Genomic DNA, 15325 nt, shown 5'->3' with positions numbered 1-15325 from the left:
TGCTGGTGTGACCCGGAGCCTTGGCGAATGTGACCTGCTTACAGAGCCTGTTGCCTGCCCAGCACTTCGGGGGGTTGGGGTAGGTGTCGAAGGGAGGGATGTGGAGAGAGAACCATCAGCTGTTTTTCACCTTTTCCAGCCGGTTTCCATATCCGTAAAATAAGAATAATGATTAGTGTGTCCTGCATTGAGATGTGTCAGGATTTGGGGGGAAATGAATGAATGGGGAGAAGCTGGAGGCTAGAGAGACTTGTGCCCTAGAGACTCCCATTTTTTGTGCACCTGGCAACTGCCCCATCTTTCAAACATAGAATGGAAACCCAATGACCAGCACCTCCACTGAAATACTTGGCAGAATTTTCCTTTGGTCCTCTTGGTCAAGATTAGGCAGGATATTAGGGCAGGCTCACTGCCCTTGGTTCCTACACTGCTTCTTTCTTCATGCATTACAGCGGGGGGCCTCCTGTTTCTGGCCAGCATTGAGCAAAGAGCCCTGCTTAATGCCCAGGGGACTTCAGCTTTTGACTTTGTTATTCCGTTTGTATCTTTGTTTCTATTTTCTTAATTTCTGCTCTTCCCCTTCTCATTCTGTTTTCTTTGCATTTATTCTATGGTTTCTTTTCTAAACTTTTACTCAGGACACTTTGCTCATGCCTTTGCAGCCTTTCCCTATTCTAAAGCACACACTTAAGACTATGCATGGGCCTTGTTTGTTGTGAGCCCAGCCAGATATTCAATGTGTGCTTCACTCTACATCTGGTTGTCTTGCAGAGGGAGTGCTCTTCAAAATGTCTAGGCTGGGGGTGCCTGGGTGGCTCAGTTGGTTAAGCGACTGCCCTCGGCTCAGGTCATGATCTCAGGGTCCTGGGATCGAGCCCGGCATCGGGCTCCCTGCTCAGCGGGAAGCCTGCTTCTCCCTTTCCGACTCCCCCTCTTGTGTTCCCTCTCTTGCTGTGTCTCTCTCTCTGTCAAATAAATAAATAAAATCTTTAAAAAAAAAAAAATGTCCAGGCTGCTGTTCAGCCAGGATTGCTTTTTTTTTTTTTTTTTTTTTTAAGATTTTATTTATTTATTTGAGAGAGAGGGAGAGGGAGAAGCAGACTCCCCACTGAGCAGAAAGCCCAACTGGGGCTGGATCCCAGGACCCTGAGACCATGACCTGAGCCACCCAGGTGCCCCACGAGATTGCTTTGCTTTTCAAATAGATCCTGCTCAAAGTCCACTTGAGCTACAGGGAGATCACAGGAAGATCAGTCACCCCTCCTTGCCCACCCTTGTGGGGCGGCAGCCCCCTCTCTGCTCTCCAGCAGGGGCTGAGCCAGCCAGCCCCTTAACTTTTCTTGGCAGTAGTCTGACTCTAGTCTATAATCTCAAGGTTCAGAAGTCAGCCCTCCACCTTCGCCATGACTCTAAAATAGGCTTCCCTGGGCAGGAGCTGGAGGAAGCAGCTCCCTCCCACTCTGTTCCTAGTGGGGATAATTCATAGATAGAAGGGGAGAGGCTCTGGTCAGGGAAGGGAAGGACCCCAAGGCCCTTGAATACTTGGCAAGACCCTTTGGGAGGCCTCTTTCCCACTGCTCCTAATATGGCACAAGCCTCCCACCCCCCCCAACAGGGACCGCTTGGTGTGCACTTGGGAGCCTGTGGGGACCCTTAGCCATGCAAGAAGGGGAGCATCGTGAGGCAGAACAAGGAGGAGACACCAGGAGAAGGCCAAGGCTCCCACACGCAGCCACAGCACCTTCCAGGGCACCCAGAAGCCCTGCCTGGGACAGAGCAGAGCTTTGATACCCCTCCCCTGGGGAGGCTAGGAGCTCTCTGAGCAGCCCGGCTGCAGCTGCCCACACAGGCCAGGCCACCCAGAACCCTGGGCCCCTCCTGAAATGAACCCACGTCCCTTTGTGAGCAGATCTGTGGTGTGGGGCATACAACAGGTGGGGCCCCGGGTGTGGGAGGAAAGGGTCTGTATGGATCGAGGGGGCTATGGCAGACTGAAAAATGGCACCCCAAAGATATGTGCATGTCCTAGTTCCTGGAACCTGTAAATACAGCTTTATTGGGAAAAGGAGTTTTTGCAGATGTGATTAAGTTCAAGATTTTTTTGTCCTTATTACTACTTTTTAAAAATGTCTTAATGGTGGGCGCCTGGGTGGCTCAGTTGGTTAAGCGACTGCCTTCGGCTCAGGTCATGATCCTGGAGTCCCGGGATCGAGTCCCGCATCGGGCTCCCTGCTCGGTGGGGAGTCTGCTTCTCCCTCTGACCCTCCTCCCTCTCATGCTCTCTGTCTCTCATTCTCTCTGTCTCAAATAAGTAAAATCTTAAAAAAAAAAATGTCTTAATGGTTAATGTACTAATATCTGATTTTCAAAGTGTATAAATTAAATGTGTACGTTACTCTCTCCAAAAGCAGACAAAACAAGCTATTTTTTTCTTGGTATGGCCCAGATTTTTTTCCTTTCTTGAAGACTGACAACGTTCTAATTCCTGATTCATTATCTGACAGAGTGCATTCGGTTTTCAAATTTCTAAGAGAAGAAGAAAATTATTCTCACACTCACCAGTATTTTAATAGTAGAAGGCAAATGTTCAAAACTAATGATTGGTCTTTCCCTTCGTTTTCTTCTCCTTTTTTTTCTCTCCTTTCTTTGCCTCTTGTTATTCCACCTTTTAAGTGAGTTGCGATTTTGACAGGAGGAGGGCATCCCAGATGACCCGGGTGGGCCATGCATGTCATCACAAGTGTGAGATCACACACACAGAGAGGAGAAGGGAAGGTGAAGGCAGATGTTGGAGCAGTGGGGCCACAAGCCGAGGAATGCCAGCAGCCACCAGAAGCTAGGAGAGGCGAGGAACAATCACCTAGAACATCCGGAGGGAGTGTGGCCTTGCCCACACCTTGATTTTGGCACAGTGAACTTCTGATTTTTGACTTTTGGCCTTCAGAATGTGTTAATTTAAGCCAAAGGTTTGTGGTGATTTGTTGCAGTAATTTGATGATTTGGGAAATAAACAGCCTATCCAGAAGATGCTAAAAGTAGGAAATTCACTGTTCGGAGAGGATGCTCTGGAGAGGTCAAGGGTATGGCTGAGTCAAGGGACCTAAGGACGTGGAGGAAGAGGTGGCCCAAGACAGGGGTCTCCAGAGGGGTGGGGGAGGGGGAGGTGGCCCAGGATGGGGGGATCCAGCAGTGTGGGGAGGTAGCTATCAGTCTATAACAGAATACCACAGACTAGATGGCTTATAAACAACAGAAATTTATTTCTCATGTGCATCTTGGGGAATATAGTCCATGATATCGCACGCGACCGAAGGTAGATACACTTGTGGGAGGCAAAGCATCACTAGAAGTTGAATCACTATGTCGTACACCTGAAACTCATGTAACATTGTGTGTCAACTATACTCAAATAAAAAAGAATTGTTTTAATTTATTTCTCACAGTTCTGGAGGCTGGGAAGTCCAAGGTCAAGGCACTGGCAGATTCAGTGTCTGGTGAGTGCCTGGTTCCTGGTTCATAGGTGGCTGCCTTCTCACTGTCCTTACGAGGTGGAAAGGGTGAGGGAGGTCTCTGGGGTCTCTTATAAAGGCACTAATCCCATTCACAAGGGCTGCACCCTCATTATCCAATCACCTCCCAAAGGTCTCCCCCTCCAAATACTACTGCATGAGGATCAGCTTTCAACATAGGAATGGGGGGCGGGTATGACACAAGCATTCAGGCCAGGGCTCAGGGACCAAGGTGTATGGGCAGAGAACAAGGAGCCATGGGACAGTCCAGTCCTGGCAGACCCGGCTAAGCAATTAGGGAGGGACGCTTGCAGCTGCACTGACCTGGGGGGAGGCCAGTGCCCACCCAAAACCTGAAGGACCCTGGGCCCAGAGAAAGCCACCCACACCTGTGCCCTGTATCCTCTGGCCTCTGCAGAGGGTTTGGTGCATGTTCTCGGCATTTCCTCCACCCCTGCACATAGAAGCCGCATGCAGCTTGCATGAAGTGGGTGGACATCTTGACCTTACCCTCCCCCCACAGCCCTGCAGAACTCCTCCCTTCCTAAGACCCAATGCAGCGGGCACACCCAGCTGGTCCCCTCCCCTCCAGCTCCAAACAGCCCAGCACCCACATCTTGTTGGCTAGGATTGGCCACAGCTTGGCCTGATCTCTGCGGTAGCCATGGCCATGACCGTCCTTGGATCCCCACAAAGTATGGCTGGGACACAGCACGCTGCTTAGCCTCAAATCCGTGGACAGGCCTCGTCCCCTTCACTCTGACCCCTCCCTCGGCTCCTGGGCTGGGTCAGCAGAGGGGCGAGGCAGCTAGGTAAGGAAGGGGCGATGAGGTGGCTATCACCAGCTGTCAGCTGAGGCTGAGCCCACGCAAAGATAAGAACAGACAGATAAGGCCGGTGGGCCCGAGACAGGCCTGGAGTCAGCACCACAAGAAGACTGGGTTTGCTCAGAAACTCCGAGATGGCCTCAGGTAGAGACGCCGCCCCCTGTGTGTGCCTGGCTTCTGTTAAACAACACAAATTCAGCTGAGTAATTTAAAACATCAAATCGGTTTTATTGAATGAGTCATGAATCAGGCAGCGTCCCATCTAGCAAATAGAACGGAGCTTTGTTGAGCTGCAGAAAAGAAAAGGTTTTTAAAGGTAGAGAAGGAACAGGAAAAAGGAAACTATTATCAAAGAGTCCGTTGTTTTAGGTAAGGTCACCCTTTTTTTTTTAAAGATTTTATTTATTTATTTGACAGAGAGAGACACAGCGAGAGAGGGAACACAAGCAGGGGGAGTGGGAGAGGGAGAAGCAGGCTTCCCGCCAAGCAGGGAGCCCGATGTGGGTCTCGATCCCAGGACCCCGGGATCATGACCCGAGCTGAAGGCAGACGCTCAACCATCTGAGCCACCCAGGTGCCCCCAAGGTCACCCTTCTAAGGGAAATGGAAGGGGCTCCCCGTAAATTTCGCGGTGCTGGTCAAAGGTTACACTGGGGGAGGGCGGTGCAGGGGGGCTGAAACTGCAATTGGGGTAGGCGTTAGGTTTTGGCTTGCTGATGTAGGGCCCTTAACATAAGTGAATCCATTTGGGGCCTGTGGTTTTCTTTTCAACACCTCACAGCATCTGCAACGCAGCTGTCTTTACAGAAGGGAAAACTGGCAGGGGTGGGGTGGGCTGGGCTGGGCTGGGCAAGGGTGGGCAGCACCTCGGGGGTCAGGATTCTACCAAGGGCCCCTGAGCCAGGCCTTCTCCCTTCTTGCAACTGGCCCTGGTTTTCTCAGGCTGCAGACCTGGCCCTAATTCCTCCCCACTCCGTACCCTGGTGAGCAGGGGCTGGGGGATTCGTACCAAAGGAGCATTGGCCACTCTACCTCATGACTGTTCAAATCTAGAATATTCTGTCCAGTGACAGAGAGGCACTGCCTCTCCCTAGTTAGGGACACTGCTCCGTCCCTACTGGGGCTCCATCTGTCAGTCACCCTCCTATCCAGCAGTCACTGCAAACTTAAGGTCAGAGAGGGAAGCAGAGGTGGAGCTCCTGGGGCTGTGAGTGGTGATGAGAGGGGTGAGAGGTGGCCACTGGCACCTTCAGAGGGCACGTGGGCTTTGGTGGCAACATCATTCCTCCAAAGTTTGCTCATCCTCACTTCCTGCTCTTTCATCACCCTGACAGGCCTGAGAGGGCGGGGGTCCTCTGGGGGACTTTCTGGCGTCAGGGAGGTAGAGGCTGCCCCCACCCCCCATCTCAGGACCCCCAGAGTCCGTTCCCTCAGGGCCTACCACCCAAAGCCCAGACGAGGGGAGCTGGTTCCCCTGTAGCAAGTAGAAGAGCCAATGAGGCCCCGGAAGTCATCAGAGGCCAGTGAGCCCTCAGTTCCGCCTCAGGTCAGGTGGCTCTCCTGGTGACTTCTAGGAGACACTGCCCAGGGGCTGGGACCCTTCACTGCCTCCCGTGGACAACCAGGCTCCCATGAGGAAACCGCTTCCCTCCAGGACAAAGCTGGGATCAGCCATGACAGAAACACTTCCGGGGGCCCAGGTGTAGGCCGCTGGGCTCCACAGCCCAAGACTGTGGCCAGAGACAGCAAATGGTGTCAGTGCTGCCTCATGGATGAGGCTGAGTCCTTGCACTCACTGTGACCCAAAGTACCTGGTGTCCAGAGCAGCAGGGTAGAGAGCCCCGCTCTGGGCCCCAGCCCCCCAGCCTGCTTCACCCAGTGCATGGGCATGTCCTTCATTGTCTCCCGACCAGGATGGAGCTGGGACTGCGTACTCAGAGCTCTGATTTGTCAAACTGTCTCATTTGTGGCTGGGAGGCCCAGCTTGGGGTCTCTGTCCACGGGGCCCACAGGAGGGGCCGAGTCCCTTAGGGGTCAGCTGAGGTCTGGATCCACCCCTGCTGGTGGGCTGTGGAGGAGGGGAGGAACACTGCCGATAGGCCTTCACTGGGGGAAGGGTATCTCACCCTGGGCCAGGGCCTGGTGTGGGGTCCCTGGGTGGAGGCCAGGATCTGGGCTCCACGAGCACAGGGCACATACTCTGTCCTTCCCTGCCAGGAAGGTCCACTTTCAGCTGCCTCCCCTTTCCTGGAGGGAACCAGGAGGTAGTGATGAGGTTTTGGAATATAAGTGAGGTTCGGTGGGGTGAGGTCCAGAGCCGACGACCAAGAAAGAATTTTTTTTTTTTTAAGATTTTATTTATTTATTTGACAGAGAGAGACACAGCGAGAGAGGGAACACAAGCAGGGGGAGTGGGAGAGGGAGAAGCAGGCCTCTCGCCGAGCAGGGAGCCCGACGCGGGGCTCGATCCCAGGGCTTGATCCCAGGACTCCGGGACCATGACCTGAGCCGAAGGCAGACGCTTAACCGACCGAGCCACCCAGGCGCCCCGGTTATAAGGACATTTAATTGTATCTGCATTTCCTTCTGGAAGCTAGGTTATTGATAGAAATGCTTTGTTCTTGTAGATTGCTAAGACATTTGTAAACTGAGGGAGACTCGTGTCTTGCAGGATTGTGATCTCTAGAAGTTAACTATTTGTTTTTCCTTTCCTTAGCTTTAGGGCAGCCAGGAGTGCCTGAGGAATGTCACATATATCCCATGGGTGGGGGGGTTGTGGGGTGTCAGTTTCTGCTTTGTCCTCAGCTTGCCTTCTGTTCCCTCATCAGTAGCCCATACTCTGTTGGTGCGAAGCGTTGTCTGCCTTCATCGGGTTCAGGAAGGGGGCCTCTCCGCATTTACCCCACCCTGGGCTTGGGCTGAGCAGAGGCTCCTAGAGGTCAGGGATGACAACTTGTCCAGATTGGAGACGATGGACCACACACAAAGGAGTCCTTGTCCCTGCCAGAGATGTGGAGGTCCGGGGAATGCCCCCTCCCCCCCTCCCTGGCCTTCGGGCCCCTCATCTTGCATAATCCTGACCTGGGGGAAAGGGACCGAGAGCTTGCCAAATGTTTCAGCCTGAGTTGCTGGCAATTGCCTCACCTTTCCTGGATTTGGCAAAGGATAAATTCGCTCCACCCTGGAGTGAGCCATTGGCCAGGGGACCATAAATAGGGTCCCCCAGGGGCAGCCTTCTCACTAGCTTCTCCTCTTCAGCTGCCATCTGGCACACCAGTTTTCCTAAGCCCTGAAGTCATGGCCCGAGGCCTCCTGTGGCTGGGCCTCGTCCTGCTGGGGGCCCTGCAGGCTCAGGCCCAGGACTCTCCCCCAGAGTTGATCCCAGCCCCATTTCTGACCAAGATCCCCCTGCAGCCTGACTTCCAGGATGACCAGGTAAGGGGCCTGGAGGGGCAGAGTATGAACAGAGGGTGGGAGAGACAGAGTCTTAGGGAGAGTGTCAGGGCAGGATGGGCTCAGGCTTCAGCTCAGCCTGTCCCTGGGCCCCCTGATGGAAGGCACACCCCATGGCCCCATCTCCACCCCAACTTTGCTGACAAGAAGGTCACTTGAGCACAACTTCCCAGGTCCACAATCCCTTCCATAATCCCCACAGTTCTTGCAAGGTGGGAACATCTTCAGGCCTCCTGCATGATGAGGAAACAGGATCAGGGACTTCAGCTGGCCACTTGCCGAGGGTCATCCTGTCCCTACCAGATTCAGGGCTCTCTCCTGGCCTGGTGGCCCCCAGCTCCTGCAGCTGCATCGGCGCAGGCCTGTGTGGCCAGTCGGGGTCCCTGCTGCCCAGTTAGAGGAGCTCCTGGTTCCTGGTCAGGCTGCCTAGAGGTACCTGCAGGGACGGAGCAGTAGGGGCACCCAAGGGCCGTTCCTGGGCTCCGCCTATCATCGGCCCCCCTCTGTAGTTCCAGGGAAAATGGTACGTCATAGGTGTAGCAGGGAATTCAATTAATACAGAAAAACGAGCCCAGTTGAAGATGTACACCACCACCTACCAACTGAAAGACAACCGCAGCTACAACGTCACCTCCACCCTGATCAGGTGAGAGCCACCACCTCCTGGGGGGAGCATAGGGGGTCCCGGCGGGGGGACCGTCCTGGGTCCGAGAGGCAGACTGATGTCAAAGCCGAGGGGTGACTGAAGCTGAGGTGGACATTCATCCTTTTGCTGGGTACCAGATCCCCCAGCATTTATCCCTTCCGTCGCTCGCTAGCTCAACATTTATCGGTAACTTCAGCGCAGACACATGGACAGTCCTGGGGGAACGAGCCGGAGAGGGCAGGGCTGTGCTAGAGTGGGAGGAGGGTCACTGGATCCAGCCTGGAATCCCACCCAAGGCTTCGTCAAGGGCTTCCAGAGAGGTGGTCTCTAGGCTAGGCCTTGAGGAGGGAGCCAACTCCTTCAGGAAACCATCACATGGGTGCCCTGAGCAGGGGCTGATGAACAGCCCAGAGAGGGGCAGTGGCCACAGGGGCAGGGTCCTCAGACACCAGTACCAAAGGGATCTGGTGACGAGCGGGTCTGGCTGCAGCAGGGAGAGGAAAGAGGGAGGCTGGTCAGTCCCAGGTGGGAGATGGACAGGGTGGGGGCAGATGAGGACCTAGAGAGGAGAGCCAAGGATTACCGAGCTCCTATGGGTTTCTGACTCTGTCACTTGGGGGATGAGGCTAGAGCATTTGTGGTGCAAGGAACAGAAGAAGGACAGGTTTGGGGAGATCAGATAGGATGCATGTGAGAGGTCAGGGTTGGCCCAAGAGCTAAGGGATTCCCTGGCATCGAGCAGAGTGGAGCCTTGGAGGGTGAACCCCACAGGAGAGGTTACAGCAGGAAGCCACAAGATAAGAGTTGGGGACAAATCCCTGGGGTGGGGGTGGGGGACCCCGAAGAGGGAAGGACAGTAAGGTGCTGGAAGGAGAGTCAGGTGGCTCAGGACAGAGCAGGCAGGGACCGGCAGGGATGGGTTCAATGGGGAAAAGCCAGACCCATCGGAGCAGGGTGGGCTGTCACCTTTTTTTTTTTTAAGATTTTATTTATTTATTTGACAGAGACACAGCAAGAGAGGGAACACAAGCAGGGGGAGTGGGAGAGGGAGAAGCAGGCTTCCCGCGGAGCAGGGAGCCCTATGCAGGGCTCGATCCCAGGACCCCGGAATCATGACCTGAGCCGAAGGCAGACGCCCAACCACTGAGCCACCCAGGCGCCCCAGGCTGTCACCTTTTTAAAAAATATATTTTATTTATTTATTAGAGAGAGAGAGTGTGTGTGTGTGCACGCACGCCCGAGCTGGCGCAGGGGCAGAGGGAGAGGGAGAGAGAATCTCAAGCCGATATGCTGAGCACAGAGCCTGCCTCGGGGCTCGATCCCAGGACCCTGAGATCAGGACCTGAGCCAAAATCAAGAGTCAGACACTTAACCGACTGAGCCACCTGGGCGCCGCTGGACGGTCACCCTCTTACCCACCCATCATTTGCTTCCACAGGAACCAGCGCTGTGACCACTGGATCAGAACTTTTGTCCCAAGTTCCCTGCCTGGCCAGTTCACCCTGGGCAACATTAAGCGTGAGTCCTGAGTGGGGCAGATCTCCAGGGGGCATAGACGCCGACCTGTGGGGGCTGGGGAGGAAAGAACTGTTTCCCACACCGGGCCAGGGCGGGCTGACCCCTCACCGGCCACCCTGCAGGTTACGTCGGAGTGCAGAGCTACACCGTGCAGGTGATGACCACCAACTACAACCAGTTTGCCATGGTGTTCTTCAAGAAAGTTTACAAAAACCAGGAGTACTTCAAGATTACCCTCTATGGTGGGTCCTCACCTACCGCCTCTGGGACCCGGCTCCTGCTCACGCTGGGGGAAAAGAGGCCCATCCCACCCAGCCCCCAAGGTCCCCTTTACTCTGAGCCCCTGGGAGGTGGGTGAGGTGTCTTCCTGCAGATCCGTCCCCACCCCCACCCCCGTCACGAGGAAGGGCTCTGAGGCCTCGTTCCCATGTTCAACAATATTTATGGAACATTCGCCTGCCCACTCACTGACCACCTTGACCATAGGGAGGACCAAGCAGCTGCCCACTGCTCTGAAGGAATACTTCACCGGCTTTGCCAAATCCCTGGGCCTCACCGATGACCACATCATCTTCCCTGTCCCCACTGGTAACTGCCAGCGACGGAGAGGAGAAGGGGACATGGGGACTGTCCGGGCCTGATGTTGCCTCACGAGGGAAAGGGGGAGAGGGGAGACTCAGGCCCCTACTGCAGGCACTGGAGCCCCTGGGAGCCACTTTGGGTTCAAGAAGACCCTGACTCACCCAGGGGTCTGCGGGGCACCCAGCAATGTGGGCCCCAAGGATTCCTCCCTGACAGAGAGCCCGGGTCCAAGTTTCCCACCTAGTTGCCTGGCCATGTTCCCCTCTACCCAGGTCTGCTTGTCCTGGGCTTGCACCCATTTTGCCCTGGGGCTTGCTCACCACTGACTTGGGAGGTGCTCAGGTGGCCTGGCCTGGGCAGGTGCCTCCCCAAGGCTGCTGGGGTTGTCAGGACTCAGCAGGGAAACAGGCAGAAGGCCTGGTGCCCAAGTAGGCACGTGGCTGGGCCTTATCTGCCTCCTCTGGAGAATGGGTATCACCCAGCTCTGCTTGTCCTCTGGCTTCTCTCCCCGTCCCCTGCCCCCATCATCCACCCCTCTGCTGCACCATCCCTGAAGGGAACCCCCAGATCTTCTGCGGCTGGCCAGGCTGGGGCCCAGGGCAGCCCAGGGGCTGCACAGGGGCCCTGGAGGTCAGGGATCCCCCCCACAAATTCCTGCCCATGCTGACCACTCTGTCCCCCACAGACCAGTGCATCGATGATAAGTGAATGAGTATGCGGTGAGTATGGCCCAGGAAGGGGCTGATGGGAGCTAGAGTGCAGTGGGAGGGGGTCCCGGGCCTGCCTTTGTCCCCCCTGCCCAGCACTGCTGCCCTCTTTATTCCTCTGACTCTCTTTTAGGTGTCCCCCGTCTCTCTCCACCCCATCACCCTCATGCTGACCTCTGCCCAGGGCACCGCCCAGCTGTTCCACCGACCGGACACCAGGAGAGAGCCCGGAGACCCTTCTCACCACACAGCCCACCAGCTGCTTCCCAGGCTGCCCTTCTGATGGAACCCCTCCTTGCTTGCTAAATAAACACATGCCCCCAGGTCTTCAGTCTGTGCTCCTTGACCCCTGGGCCCTCAGAGGGAGAAGAGCAAAGGGCGGGCTCCTATTAGCATCACTCCCAGGGACGTGGCCCCCAGAGAGGGATGGAGGCCGCAGAAGCAGAGTCCAGCTCTAGACTGAATACTTGTGGCTCCCCACTCCAGGCCCAGCCCCAGACCAGCAGCAGCCCTCACTGGCCCCCACCTCCTAGCACACTGATGGTGAACTGACACCTACGTTCAGCCCCCTGCAGCAGGGCCAGGGAGCTGGAGGGGCTTGGGGGGGCTGAGGTACTGTCATCCACACTTCACCAGGACCCTGTAGATCCTGGAAGACTGTGGCCAGGGCAAGAGGGGTACACAGTGGGTGGGACAGAAGCATGTCCAGCTTGAGGCTGTGCCAGGCACAGAGGGCCACCGGAGGTGGTCCCCTTTCTCTCTGCCAACCCCCCTGTGGGTCCACTGGTGGGTGGCAGCATCCACATTGACCCCATTCCGAGTTCTGTCCCTCACCCACGTCTCTCCTCTGTGATGACCTCTGGATCACCAGGGGGGCAGGGCCAGGGAAGGCAAAGAGGAGAACATGCTGCCAGGAATCAGATTCCAGAAGACTTGAGGGCTCCAGGCCTATACCCACCGCTTGGCTGGGCCTGTGTGTGGGGCCTGACCAGCCCCTGTCCACCCCTCTGTGTCTGCATCACACACCTTGAACTGTATCACACATCGTTGTACACTTGAACTCCCTCCCTGGCCTCTTCTCCCCTTGCAAGGTCAGAGGCCAGAGGGGACGAGGTTCTGAAGAAACCCAGGCTTATCCACCCCAGAGACTTGCACACTTACCCTCAGGTGGCGGGGGGGGGGTCGTTGGGAGAGGGGGGGATAGTGGGAAGATACTGGAGCTCTGAGCAGTCCCTAGCGTCAGCCCTGAGGGGGCAGGACAGGCCTGCGACCCAGGGCCACCAGATAGGCTGCAGCCTTAGAAGTCTGGGTCAGGGGGCGCCTGGGTGGCTCAGTTGGTTAATCGGCTGCCTTCGACTCAGGTCATGATCCCAGATTCCTGGGATGAGCCCCGCATAGAGCCCCGCACAGAGCCCTGCATAGAGCCCCATATCTGGGCTCTCTGCTCAGTGGGGAGTCTGCTTCTCCCCCTCCCTCTGTGTTCAATCTCCCTCTCAAAAAAAAAAAAAAAAAACAAAGGTGGTCTGGGTCAGGTTCCAGGAGGAGATCAGCTTGCTGCAACGTGGGCTGAGGGAAGAAGGATGGAGGCTCTGCCCAAGCCCAGAAAGACCCACACTGAGAAGGGCACCCAAGGGACTGTGGGCCAGGGCATCACTAGCTGGCTGAGGGGGTGGGAAGCTGCACCCAGCATGCCTGGTGCTTGGGCTCCACCTCGGACAACAGAGACAGTTTCTTTGCTTTGGCGCAAGCCATGAAGCTTCCTGGCACCACCTGGGCCTGCCAGGTCTTCCAGGAGCAAACTCTTAGGCCACAAATGGGCTTTGTGTTTCTTCCCAGGGTCACTGGGTTTTATGTTTCCTATTGCTGCTATAATAAATTAGCACACACTGGCATCTTAAGAAAACACACATTTATTCTTTTACAGTTCTGAAGGGCAAAATTCTGAAGTCACTTTTACTAGCTAAAATCACTTTCCGGCGTCTGCCTTCGGCTCTGGTCATGATCCCAGGGTCCTGGGATCGAGTTCCGCATCAGGCTCCCTGCTCAGTGGGGAGTCTGCTTCTCCCTCTGTCTGCTGCTCCCCCTGCTTGTGTGCACTCTCTCTCTTTCTCTGGCAAATAAATAAATAAAATCTTTAAAAATAAAATAAAATCACTTTCACTAGCTAAAATCAAAGTGTCAGCATGGCTGTGCTTCCTCCAGAGGCTCTTGGGGAGAATCCCCGTCTTTGCCTTGGGGTTCTTTCTTCCTTCTTGAAAGAGAGCAGTGTGGCATCTCCAAATCTCTCTCTCTCTGCTGAGGTCCTCACATGGCTTCCTCTCTTGTTTGCAGTCAAATTTCCCTTGGCCTTCCTCTTTATAGGGACACTTATGATTACATTTAGGGCCCACGTGGATAATCCAAGGTAATCTCCCCATCTCAAAATACTTCCTGTAATCACATCTGCTCGGGCCCTTTTTCCAAATAAGGTACTGTTCTCAGGTTCCAAAGATTAGGATCCAGATATCTTTGGGGGCAGACCACTACACTGGGTTTGGAGAAGGAATCATGGCAGAGCTAATGAGATGGGGAGAGAGAGGGGGACAAGGACTCCAGAGGCAGGACAGCACTAAGGCATATTCCCTTCCCCCCGTCAGGGCTGGATGGAGTAGGTGGCTGTTTTGTCCTGTGGTCTGGTTTATGGGCCCTGACCCCTGGAGTGAGGTGGGCAGAGGAAGAGGCCCTCTCTGGGACCACAGCATTTCACCAACTAGGAGCGTGCCTGGGGGCAGCTGCAGGCTCCACCCACGAGCATTTGCATCCACCTGCTGCGTCCCTGTGGTATGCAGATCTGTGCATGCCAAGGCTTGTTTCTGAGAACCTACGTGACCTTCTGAGGGTTTGTTTGCCCCCCCTCCTGTGCCTTGGAGTCTGCATGTTTCTCCTCTGGTCTAGACGAAGAGTCAGATCCTATTGATCTCATGTGTGATTTCACATTTAAGAGAAAAACATGTGTCTGTGTTTTTGTTTGGGTGTCTCGTGCTTAAAGGGATTTGGATTATGTCAGCACATCCACACAGGTGACCTGTGTTTCTGCCGTGTCTCTGCAGATCTGGGGTTCACACTCGGGTACGGGTGTTTCTATGCCAGTCAGGGCTCATGGGGCTTTGCTTTCTTGGTTGGTGAGATGCTGCGCTCCTATGGAGGGCCTCTAACCCGTCAGCAGAAGGTGGATGCACAGGCCTCTTTCTTTCTCAGCCCTGCTCACTGGTTCAATGCAGGCCTCACCTCCATTCCACCCGATTCACGGAGGAGAAGGCAGGGCTGCCAATATGCAAGGCAGTGGTGGCTCTGATTGCAGGCTGTGGACTCCACCTTCCTCAGGTGAGATGGTGGGATAGTTTTGGGGACACAGACGATCCCTCCCCATTGTCATCATTTGGGGCATACCCAGGTCCGCCATTGCCGGCTCGGCCCCGAGGGCCATGTCACGGTAGAATGCAGCGACCATGGTGGAAGGTGGGGGCGCCCGATGGAACGCGGGCCTGTTCGGGATATACCCAGGTCTGACCCCGATCCCAAGGATGTCCTGCCCACAGGAAGCACCCGTGTGAGACCAGCCCGGGGCTGCTGCAGCCATGGGGCTCCCTGGCAGCTACAGCTACGGGACTCCCAGCGAGTGAGCCTAACTCAGCCAGACTCCTGGCCAGGATGATACTTCTGGGTCCAGCTCAGGAGCGACAGTGGCTTGGCTGGTGACTTTGGACAGGCCTCCCTTTCCCAGCTGGTAAAAAGGGTGGGGGATGATGGCAGCTAGACCAACCTAATCCTGAAGCCACACGCAGCCCTGTGCCACCCGGACCGTGACTCTCACTGAGGCTGTGAACCTAAATCTTCCGAAGCCATGGGGAGCCTTAGAGAAAACGCGTTTCAGATTTCGCCCACGCGGAGGCGCCGGCTCGCCGACCCGCAGGTCCCCAGCGGCAGGACGGGCGGAGTGGAGGCGCCAGGCAGCTCCCGTCCCTCCGCGGGGCTCGCGAGTCCCGGCTGAGCGCCCAGGCCTCCGCCACCGGGGCTTCTGGAGGGCCAGCCGCGGATGACCCC

General features: G+C 55.6%; 1 protein-coding gene across 1 annotated transcript; it reads left to right on the top strand.

Moving 5' to 3' along the window:
• Positions 1-7094: 7094 nt before the first annotated feature.
• Positions 7095-11565, top strand: LOC118007382 (neutrophil gelatinase-associated lipocalin-like). Its single transcript, XM_035000432.1, has 7 exons — positions 7095-7771; positions 8299-8435; positions 9874-9953; positions 10076-10195; positions 10440-10541; positions 11221-11254; positions 11376-11565. Exons 1-6 carry the CDS (start codon positions 7634-7636, stop codon positions 11241-11243), a joined length of 600 nt encoding a protein of 199 aa, XP_034856323.1. The 5' UTR covers positions 7095-7633; the 3' UTR covers positions 11244-11254; positions 11376-11565.
• The last annotated feature ends 3760 nt before the right edge of the window (positions 11566-15325 follow it).

This window comes from Mirounga leonina, unplaced genomic scaffold (assembly GCF_011800145.1).
Source record: "Mirounga leonina isolate KUSES-001 unplaced genomic scaffold, KU_Mleo_1.0 Mir_122566, whole genome shotgun sequence".
Taxonomy (NCBI): Eukaryota; Metazoa; Chordata; class Mammalia; order Carnivora; family Phocidae; genus Mirounga; species Mirounga leonina.
The sequence above is the reverse complement of the archived record's forward strand: the minus strand, read 5'-3'. Positions and strand labels throughout refer to the sequence as shown.